General features: G+C 36.5%; 1 protein-coding gene across 2 annotated transcripts in view; it reads right to left on the bottom strand.

Moving 5' to 3' along the window:
* Positions 1-1883: 1883 nt before the first annotated feature.
* pik3r5 (phosphoinositide-3-kinase, regulatory subunit 5) overlaps positions 1884-11784 on the bottom strand; it is a 29801-nt gene continuing 19900 nt past the window's right edge. For both annotated transcript variants that reach the window (XM_051897245.1, XM_051897244.1), the window contains exons 9-18: positions 11418-11486; positions 10337-11199; positions 8864-8989; positions 8457-8588; positions 7963-8056; positions 6746-6822; positions 6540-6633; positions 6243-6325; positions 5595-5710; positions 1884-3457 (exon numbers count right to left, since the gene is read on the bottom strand). In XM_051897245.1, coding sequence (XP_051753205.1) covers positions 3310-3457; positions 5595-5710; positions 6243-6325; positions 6540-6633; positions 6746-6822; positions 7963-8056; positions 8457-8588; positions 8864-8989; positions 10337-11199; positions 11418-11486 — 1802 coding nt within the window. In that variant the 3' untranslated portion in view covers positions 1884-3309. The remainder of the gene's footprint in view (positions 3458-5594; positions 5711-6242; positions 6326-6539; positions 6634-6745; positions 6823-7962; positions 8057-8456; positions 8589-8863; positions 8990-10336; positions 11200-11417; positions 11487-11784) is intronic.

Genomic DNA, 11784 nt, shown 5'->3' with positions numbered 1-11784 from the left:
TGACCTAAATCCAATAGAACACCTCTGGGACATTGTGTTTCGGTCCATCCAACGCTGCCAGGTTGCACCTCAGTCTGTCCAGGAGCTCAGTGATGTCCTGATCCAGATCTGGGAGGAAATACCTCAGGACACCATCCGTCGTCTCATTGGGAGCACGCCCCAACATTGTCAGGCATGCATACAAGCACGTGGGAGCCATACAAACTACTGAGTACCATTTTGAGTTGCTGCAATGAAATTTCAGCAAAATGGACTAGCCTGCTGCATCATTTTTTCACTTTGATTTTTGGGGTGTCTTTGAATTCAGTCTTCTGTAGGTTGATAATTTTCATTTCCATCAAACGATGTGGCATCCTTTCATTCCTAACACATTACCTAGTCCATATCAGTATAGATATCCAGCATGATATTTTTTCTCCTATTGAGATCTGATGTGTTTTCAAAGTGTTCCTTTAATTTTTTTGAGCAGTGTATATTGTGTTTTGCGGTCATGGTGGCACCAGCTGGCTGCAGTAAATGTGCCACCTTTTATATTTCCTTTATTTCTGTATCTTTTTATATTTACCCACTTTATTATGCATATTGCCAACCTTGAACAGTTTCCCTAAAGCCACCGGGGTGGCGGTGGCGCTAGGGCTTGGGCCTGTCATCGTTGCTTGCAGCTTATAAATTGGAATCTTGAAATTACGGTAATTTCAACATGGCGTGAACGCACCTATAAGATATTGAGACTACGGAAGCTAAGACATGGGACGAATTCCAAAGGCGTTTTTGCACCCTTGAAGGGCACTTCGGCATTTTTGAGATCGTTACCTGATTTGCCCATGTCAGAGTGTGGGTAGGGTTTAGGGGTGGGGTAGGGTGAAGGGGATCATTTTCATTGCATGATTTATAAACACCCACCAGTTTGAAAACACCCACAAATTCAGAAATGCCCACTTTTGTTCCACAGAGAACTTCATATTCCTTCGAAGTGAGTAGGGCATAGGGATGCTCACTTCTGATTGGAATTTGCACATGATCACATGAGGGCAAACAGGAACCATGACTATGAGAATTTCAAAATAAAAGACATGAAAATATAAACTTGAAACAAAATCACCAAACAGACATGATATTCTTTAAGCAAAATCAAATTTCTTATTACTCCCTTTTGATTTTGGAGTGATATATGACCCTTACATGTTATTTACAGGTTTTGTGAGATGTACCAATTTACTATTACTATGCAATTTTTTTTAAGAAGAATAGACATGCTGATAGCTACATGAGTGTGCAGCTCAGAAATGTGAGAAATGCTTAATATTAATAAATGAATACAGGCATCCAGAGCTGACCCATTACAAATCTTTTCAGAATGACCTTATTTCATATTGACAAAGGGAGTATTTACCTGACATAATCCTATTTTATGTGCACATTAAAGCTTTTACTTAATGGTTGTTGTTCTTGTTCTTGTTCTTGTTCTTGTTCTTCTTCTTCTTTTCATAGCCAGTCATCTTGTGACATTTTTTTACAACCTTTGATAACATCTTGAACAGGCTAACAGTTCACAAACACCCTGAGCAAAACTGCCCTTCTCGAGGAACATGAAAGACTGTTGTTTTAGCAGACAGCGGTGTCATTGTTTAGTTATTAACCTGACATTTGATCATAAGAATGCCTCTACAAACTGTAGGGCAATTGAAAAACCAAAAGCAAGCATTTAAAGTCTATGTAAAATGTCATGACAGTCACATTAAAAATCACATCCATGTAATGCAAAAAACATTATTACTACGTGATTAGGACAGACTCCTGACAATTGCCAATAAAATCATTGTTAGTCATTATGTAACCATATACACACTGACTTGTGTGACTAGTAATTTTGTAAGTAATAATTTAATTTGAAAGGGGTTTTATTTAATATATTTTTAATTTGACATGTTACAGTGTACAAATATAAAGACATTGAATGCACCTTATGAATATACATGTCACATGGAAAGTACCACTTTAGTTCTCTGAGATGCTAGGATCACAAAATAATTTAAAAATACATTTTGCATAACAGTGTACATTTCAGTAGCACTGGTCTGTACCCACAACACTCTTTCCAACATGTTGTCACAACAAAATGAAATGTAGTATGATCACAAATGGAATGCATCTACAAAGTTTAATAAACAATTATATATGGACATTATTAATTAAAAAACAGTCTGCCCTGAGAGTGAGTAAAATCCCCCAATTTGCTCAAAATGATATATATATATTTTTTATATATATAAAAACACATACATATGTACATTGTACACCTCTGCTTGATAATCTTGTTAAAATATATACAATTTTAAGTGTTTATAAAACAATCAGAGGAGAAAATGATTGTTTTGACAGTTATACTGATCATTTTAGATTATAAATATACACGTGGTTTAAAAGAAAGCAAGCAAGAAAGAAAGAAAGCTTTGTTTCACTTACAAACTGTGCCAGTATTACAGCATACAGACTGAACAGTCTTGGTTTTTATTTACCACTGTTCAGTCTCCAGCGGCCACAGAGTAGAACTCAAGAATTGGTTTATAAGGACCTCTGTTGGCCAACCGACCAAACTACAATAAGGGGTATTCAAACCAGGCAGGTTAAAGTCATAACACCAAAAATAAAACAGCAGAGAGGATAGACAAGTATATACAAAGATAATCACTGAATACATTAGATTTTTAAGGACTAAAATCTAAGGCACCACTGTCTTAATTCTCTGACCAGACCGAAATGGGTTTAAGTAAACAATTAAAAAGGAAAGATTGTAAAGGAATATATATATATATTTCCTGAGAATTTTAATTATAACTACATACAATAATTACGTCATATATACAAACACATTATTACATTGTCCACAGTGCTTATTTGGATGCTGGTGAAAATGTTCATTAACAAGAGTATTCTGGTAGTTGTATAAGAGCCAGGACAGGCCCAGTTCCAAATCAATCCAATAATAACATCCCATTCATACCAAATCTTGGTTAAGGATGACTCAGATTTTGTCTCATAACCTGATACAAATGTTAGTCATAAGTTCACAAAAATTGTCTCAGTTTGTCTACCGAATTATATTTAGTAGGATGTACCCTTAGGAAAAACATATAGTACATATAGACATGATGCTCATATAATGTAATAAAAAAAAACGTTTTTACCCAAAAGTGTATCTTATCTTTTGCCCTGAGAGTCGATATACAAAACTGTTGTTTGAAACTGAAAGTGGAAAACTGGTGTCTTCTTAGGCTGGAGTTATGGGTTCAAGCCTGATTTCTGTGTTCAAGGCTGAGGTCCACTGAAAGTTGCAACAGGGAGGCAAAGAAGAGAGCAGAAGGTTGGCTGCAGAGGCTGGGTCTGAGATGAGAACACCCTTCCTTTCGTCCAATCAGTCGAACTATCTGGCTTATAACAAACTGATACCTCACACCTGCAAAGAAAGAAATCATTTTGGGTTGTTTGGCATTGTTTAAGTGCTCAGTTGAGTTTACATTCAAATACTAATATACAGGGTCCAAAAAGCAACTGCCAATGGCAGGTGCATTGAAAAAGTTTACCAGTTGTTGACCACAAAACTATTTTTATTACAAATATTTTTAGTGTCTCTATGACAACGGAATTATTGTTTTCTTTGCGACAAACAGTGATGGTCACTGACTCACTTTCAGTTTCCGCCTTCGACATTTCGTGATTTTGTTCCTCGATTTTTTTTTTTCTGCTGGCTTAATTCAAAGAATGTCGAAACAAAATTAAGAATGAAATACTTATATTGTGAAATATCATTACAGTTTAAAATAACTTAATATATTCTTAAATGTAATTTAAGATGGCAAAGCTGAATATTCTGCAGCCATTACTCCAGACTTCAATGTCTCATGAGCCTTCAGAAAATAATTCGGTAACACTTTATAATAACTGCACACTATGAAGAATTAGTTAAGCATTAGTAAACAGTCAATTCATCATTTGTTAAGCATTAATAGACATTAATAAGCAGTTTATAAATACACCTATAAATGCTTTGTTCTTGATTTATAAGCATATCTATAATGTGTTTAATAATTGTATTTTCATACTTTATTAATGATCAATTTATCATTTCTAAATTAAGTATTACATTATATACAAACCAGTTATTTAGCAGTTGTCAGTGGTTCATAAGATCATTTAGGAAATGTAAGTAAATGATTAATAAGCTATTTAAACGTACATTTATACATCTTATTATTTAGACCTATAGTTACTCAGTGTGTTAATAAATGCTTTATTAATACATATTCCTACTGTAATTCATGATTAATTCAGGTAGTTATAAAACATTTAGAAGTGGTCAGTTAACTATTTTTGTGAGCTCATCTAAAGTGAGCACTATTCATGCCTCGTAAAGCTTTACAAAGGAGATTTAAAGACTCAGTGATCTTCTGCACTGCTGTTCTCTAATATTTTAAAGTTAGTACTGAGGTAGTTTTGACACTATGAAATATTTTATTACATTATCATTGTATTTTGGCACTCCTGTAATCCAGTGTTGGCACTGGTAAATTTTTATTCAGCAATGTTTACACTTTACAGAAATTTATTTTTATATCAGATTGCAAAAGCGTAGTTTCATTTACTGCACAGTTATGTTTTCTGGAGGAGTACAGGGATTTTTATTTTCTTTGAAACTGCAGAGGTTTACTTTTAATCAAGTTACCTATCGTAAAGATTCATTTTTTTCCTTGAAATAAATATTTCTATGTTCTGTATCTCTTAAATCTCCTTTATAAAAGCTTTACGAGGCATGAATAGTCCTTACTTTAGATGAGCTCACAAAAATAGTTAACTGAGAACTACTAAATGTTTTATAACTACATGAATTAATCATGAATTGCAGTAGAAATATGTGTTAATAAAGCATTTATTAACACACAGAGTAACTATTACTATATGTCTAAATAATAAGATGCATAAATGTACATTTAAATTGTTTATTAATAATTTACTTACACTTTATAAATGATCTTATGAACCACTGACGACAACTAAAGAACTGGTTTGTAAATAATGTAATACTTAATTTAGAAATGATAAATTGATCATTAATAAAGTATGAAAATACATTTATTAAACACATTATAGATATGCTTATAAATCAAGAACAAAGCATTTATAGGTGTATTTATAAACTGCTTACTAATGTCTATTAATGCTTTATAAATGATGAACTATTTACTAATGCTTAACTAATACTTCATAGCGTGAGTTATTCTAAAGTGTTACCAATAATTCAAATATGCTGATTTGATTCAGTGCTCAAGAAATATTTCTTATTATCAATGTTGAAAATGTATGTGCTGTTTACTATTTTTGTGCAAACCGTGATACGCTGTTTTGCAGGAGTCTTTGATTTGAGTCTTTTTAAAGGATCAGTATTTATTTGAATAAATGTTTTTTTATGTAACTTTTAATCAATTTAATGCATCCTTGCTATATATGCCAAAGTCTTATATTTATATTTTGTGAATTAAACACATTTTCTTTTTAGCCAAACTTTAGCATAAAAAGCCAACAAAAACAAACTGTACCTGGTCACACTCTGTAAAATTTTCTTCTCATCTTGGTCCAGACAAACTGCAAAGGTGGTGTTGCAAGTTCCGCTAACCTGAACCTTATCCACTTTTACTTGTGTGGTGGTCAGTGTCTGGAATACGAACAACATTTTATGAGAAAACAACATTATCTAAATAAAACATTAAAATACTGTAACATGAATCTCCTGAATAACTTTCATATTCCTAAACATTTTAGCTTAATCTATGCAAGTATAAAAGAGCATTGTTAATGGTGTTTTGATTTTTTTTTTTTTTTTTTTTTCAAACATTTGTAACAAACAGTATATTTTCTTTTCAAATGGTATCAAAACAAGATAAAGTACAGTCAGGGTGTGGTGTAAATGAACCAAAGAGTAACCACTGGCACTGTAAAAATGAAAGTACGACTGACACCAAAAACACAAAGGTGTAAAAACAAGAGCCATGTCGTGTAAACTGATATAGAAACAGTTACATAAAAACCAAGATGTTTGCTCTTGGTAAAAAATGTTGTTGTTTGCCGACTGCTATACATCGCTGCAGAAACCACATGAGAGAAGTAACTGTAGGTGTTTGCGCTAAGTTTGTTTCGGGCTGTTTAAACCGCAGCTCAGTTTTCTCCCATACTTCCTTCCTGCTCACCTGATTGTAGCCTTTCTTTGATTTAGAGTTTTGTCTCTTCAGCACTTCTGTCATTGTCAAATGAAGGCACTCCATTTTAGAATCTAAAGAAAAAGAAATGAATGAAGCACTTGTGACTTGGCTGATTTAGTTTTAAATGCACTAACAATCAAAATTGCGGGGAATGTCTTTGCTACATTTGAATGCGGTACAAGCAAATATTCATATATGAGATAATTTGTGAAGAGGTACAATCCCATTAAGCACTCCTACATTTTTAAAAGTTCTGTCTATAGTGAGATCAGTGTTATTTTCTACCTAGTTCCTCAGGATTCCTGCAGGCTTTTAGCAGGTTTATGGAGGTGCAGGACTTTTCTGACATTGTCTTCTGACTTCTGCCACTGATATGTATCTGAATGTAAAGACAAAAAAGAGAGGATGAATGAAAATTGGATTACTTACATTAAAATTAAAATTGATCGTCAACTAAAAACTAATCAAAACACTGGAATTGTTCATCTTACTCTGTTGTAAGTCACTTCCAGTGACAAGGGAACAGCCTCACGGTCTCCATCAATGCCAAATCTCTTACTGGCAGCACCTGAAAAATAATAAAAAGATTTGATTCTTTAGAAAAGAAGTCAAGTTAATCACCTTAACTATAGCAAAACACAATACAGCTATTATAACAGGATCTGAAAAGTTCTTCTTCCTTTTTTAATGACGTATAAACATTTTTGATTAGTCTGAATTTAAAGCTGCTTCTGTTGCTCCAAAAATAACTTAACTTCTGAGAAATGAAGATCTGCTACTACCAAAAAAGCACTTCAGTTAATTATGCAGACAATAGCAAGCTGCACAGTGATAACATGTGAAGAGAAACACACACTAAACGCCCCTTTTGCATAACTTGTGTCAGCGATTCAACACAAATGTCATGCACCACTTTGATCTCTATATGCAGACAGAATTATGGAAGAGTGATTTTACAGGGTTGCTAGATAGCAAAGAAACAGGAGCAAACAGTGTAAATAGTGAGCATGCACACTGATGAGCTAAAACATTATGACCAGTCGCAGGTGATGTAAATATCATTGATCATCTCCTAGCAAGGCCACATTTTAAGGACTGGGTAGATTAGATGGTAAGCAAACCAAATAGTTCTCATAATCAATGCCCATTATTCCTGCCCATTACAAGCCGGTGGAGGGAGTGTGATTCTCTGGGCAATGTTCTGCTGGGAAACCCCTGGTCCGGCCTTTCATGTGGACGTAAATTTGACATATGCCACCTATTTAAACATTGTTGCAGAACAGGCACACCCCTTCACAAGTGTGTTCAATGTGTTGCTCTGGCCTCCAAATTCCCCAGATCTCAATCCAATTGAGCATCTGTGGGATGTGACGGACCAACAAGTTCAATCCACTGTGGCTTCACCTCACAACTACAGGACTTGAAGGATCTGTTGCTAATGTCTTGGTGCCAGATACCACAGCACACCTTCAGGGGTCTTGCAGAACCTTGGTGGGTCGCCGCTGTTTTTGGCAGCACGTACAGGACCAATAAAATATTAGGCAGGTGGTCATAATATTTTGGCTCATCTGTGTATATGAGCTTAGAAAGGAATATTGTCCTGGCGATTGCTTTAATATACCCAAAGGGGGTTCTGAAAGGAAAGCATACTAAGCAAACATCATCAAATAATGTGAAATTGGCCATTCATAGATCACAAAGATCTCACCCATGGCCTTGATGGCTCTTGTACCAGCTGTGTGGCCCAGTTCCAGAGAATGAATAAACACTTCAGTCCGTCTCTCTCCTCCAGCTAGTGTCAACTATAGTCAAGAATAAGAATGAAACTTTTGTGAAACCTTCGGATTGCATTATGGTCATATAAGATGTAAGACAAGTTACAAAACAATCCAGAAAAGATTAATGAAATACTGTAGTTGTCAATAGTTAAGACCAAGAAACATCTAAAAATGTATGTAGATGTCATAGAGCATGTCTTAAACAATTTCTGCAGTGAAACTAACAAATTTGAATGAATGTATACTTCTTTTTTTTTTTTTTTAAACATAGATCCCATTGCAGAAAGATGCTCCACATATTGCCTGACAAGCTATAATAATGGATTTATAAATAACTAAAAAGTCTATGCAACTTTTATGGTACAACTTTAAAATCTATGACCGAAACTGCCAGAGAATGAGGAAATGGCTTGTTTTTATTCACCTCTGCTTGATAGAGCTGAATAAGGGCAGGGCGGGCGGCATGGCGGCAGTAATAGAGCACCAGGTCAGCAAATATCGGTAAACGCTCCTCGGCAGTGCCCTCGGACAAGTCTGACTCAATTTTCGATGTTTGCTGTTGAGACAAGAACATTTGATGTAAATATATATTGTTTTTTTTTTGGCCATGGTGATAATCAAAACAATGCAAAACACACTTTCACACACGCAAGTTCCTCATATGAGTGGTTTTATGGGATGTGTTTTTTTTTGTGTGCGTGTGTGACCCTGCCAAAAACTGCTTGCCATAGAATAAAAGGTTTACTGATGTTTGTTCTTCTTACTGATTACTTGGATATGACTGTATTCTCTGTTCATGTGAATGAGTTTGTGTGGACGTGAGAGTATCACCTGGCACACCACATTAACGGGCAGGTCCAGCAGGCTCCGAGTGTTACGCTCATACCAGGGATCCAGCATTCCCAGCAGATTAGCTATGTCATTAGTGCTGTCCTCCGTCCCATTCACACTGAGATCCTGTCAATAAATTAATACCAATTTAACAATGAATGAAAACAAAATCATCTTTGTTTTGACATGTAAATGTGTACAAGTAATGCAGGACTTTATTAGGGATCTAAGCTTAGCTTAGACCAGGAGCAAAAATCTACAGCCTGCTGAAACCTTAGGTTTGTTTAAGATTTTTTTTTTTTTTTTTTTTGTCTAGCTGTCTCCCAACCTGGCTAAGCTGGTATTTAGCTGGTCCCAGCATGACCTGCTGAAAAAAGCCTAAATGCCTAAAACCATCAAGAGAAACCAGAATATCTTAGCCAGGCTGGGATACCAGCTAGATCAGCTTAAACACCATCACAGATGTGGTTTGATATCCAATTAAGCAATGGCCCATACACACTAAAAGTTGTGAGAGTGATAACTACATTTAAATGTGTGAGTAAATCTCCTAAATTGGTGATTCAAGTGTGTACGGAATACAGGAACCACATGTGAAACTAATGATTGACGCAGTAAAAATTACAGCAATTGTTTGCGGCTACAAGCAAGAAACATGAATGGCAAAAGTTTAAGCAGTTTGGTGTTTGCTACTTTTGATCATAGGAAATTTAGTAGTTGCATTTACTGCAGGGCTGGTAAGAGCTACGATGGAGAGCAACACGCTTGCGACAAAATTTACAAAAGAGTCAAGACATACTTCTCTCCCTGTGAATTGTTTGGAGAAGAGAGGCACACATGTGATGTTCTTTTCATTAAAAACTAGTTGTTCAGATCGGTTCTGTACACACACTTTGCAGATTTAAAGCAAATTCAGTTGTCTCTACCTAATTTTTCGTAAGTGAATGTGGTCGTTGAATGTGTTGTCATGCCAGTAAAATTCTGTCTACAGAATGGGAATTAGCACTTGGAAGAGAAGTGACAATTTAACTGCAGCGTGTATGCGTCTGTACAAACGGATGAGATTTTTGCAGACAGTCAGTCGCTTCTAAAGCCTAATGCCGGATGAACAAAGCCTTAAGCCCAAATTATACTTCAGTTTTGACACAAAAACTTCTAAATGCAGCTGAAAGCATATTCTTAATATACACCATTTGATAGTGTGCACGAACACAGGCAGTAGACACAAACATATTAGTAAGTTTTATTGTTGTCCAATGTCTGCACTATTTTTCTTTTTCGTTTCAAACAATAAAATTGTTTTTTTTTTTTTTTTTTTTTTAGACTAGAATTGCAAGAATTTTTAACCCCCTCCCACAAGTAGGCTACAGGATACGAGCATATTATGCTGATGGCAAAATTATTTTACACCAGCACTATACGCATACTTTAGTGTACACGCAAAAACCAAAGTAAAGTTGTAATTTCACTCACAATGCTAGAGACGGCTGGTTTCAGTGGACTTGCTGAGAGCTGCAGAGAAGAACCAGAGTTCTTCAAAGAAGAGTTGGCTAGAGTTGTATCCCTCCTTACAGGCACAAAGAAAAACTTCATCCTGAAAGCTTTGGTGAGGTGCGGACAGTCTCTTTCTCTTTTCCTTAGACTGCCATAGGCACGGGCGACCCTCCCTGCCACATGATCTGCCCCAAACACCACCACTCTGAGCGTAGTGGCCCCTGCTGGCCCTTCCTCATCATCGCTACTCAGAATGGGTCTTCTCCTGTAGCAAACGTATTGCAACTGCGAGAGGGGGGGCACTGGGAACCCAACATCAGAGCTCCGTAGCCGCACCTGCTGTGGAAGAGAATTGGATCTCTTAGAGCGGACGACCACTACTAAATCTTTAGCCTCAGGGCTGCCCAGGCTCTTGGCTCGACAGAGAGAGTTGCTGCTGCGAGGTTTGAAGAGTCGTGAGAGGCGCTTGGAAAGTCGTGCGGTGGTTTTGGCCTTGGACACTGACGCTGTGCTCAGACAGTCCTCCTCTGCGTCCTCACAGAAGTCACTATCTGTGCCCGAAGCTTGAGATGAGGATGAAAGCGTAGAGAGGGGAGAGTATTCGGAGGAAGCAACCGACAGTGTGGAGAACATTGAGTCTTTGGAGGCAGTGGAAAGGGAGGAGACATTGGAGAAAGTTGATGCCCGATAGTTAGTGCAACCATTTGAAACAAACCCCTCCTCCAAGTCATCATATTCGTCATCTTCCACATCAACATTGTCAACATCATCCTCCTCCATGCCCTCAGACGTTTGAGATAGGGTCAATTCAGACTCTATGTCTAGAAGGTCGTTTAGAACATCTAGCAAAAAACAAGATGGAAAATCATGACTCAGAGGGTCATTATTAGCTGGAGGATTAACTTTCAACTCATGAAACCCCTTAATGATATTTTAAACTAAATCAAAGTGACTGGAAATTAATCTTCTAATGTTTATAATTCCAAAAACAGCCAAACAAATGTCTGAATAAGCCATGGCAGAAAAAAAAAATGGGAATGGCTTGAATTCAGTGTCCTACCAAAATTATCCTTGTCCCAATGGAAAGTGTAGCACTTGGCTGCTGGAAGGCTGAGCGTCTGAAGAACCCCTAGTGACACAAACACAACAAAGACATTCTCATTAATCACCAGCCCACTCCAAACCCAACACAACACTGTTTCCCAAGCCGAAAAATCGTGCCATCAGCTTTATTGCTTCATGTTGGCCATCCATCTTGGTTAAGTTTCTAAGAGTCGGTGCCAGGTAATATGTACTACTGCTGCCCAGACAAATAGAGTAGTTTATCACCAAGCAACAAGCATGAAACCCTATAGGATGTAGACCACAAATTCAAATGGCCAAAAGTATGTGGACAACCAAATATTTCATAGCCATTGGCATTAATA

This window comes from Ctenopharyngodon idella, chromosome 6 (genome assembly GCF_019924925.1).
Source record: "Ctenopharyngodon idella isolate HZGC_01 chromosome 6, HZGC01, whole genome shotgun sequence".
In the NCBI taxonomy this organism is placed as follows: Eukaryota; Metazoa; Chordata; class Actinopteri; order Cypriniformes; family Xenocyprididae; genus Ctenopharyngodon; species Ctenopharyngodon idella.
The sequence above is the reverse complement of the archived record's forward strand: the minus strand, read 5'-3'. Positions and strand labels throughout refer to the sequence as shown.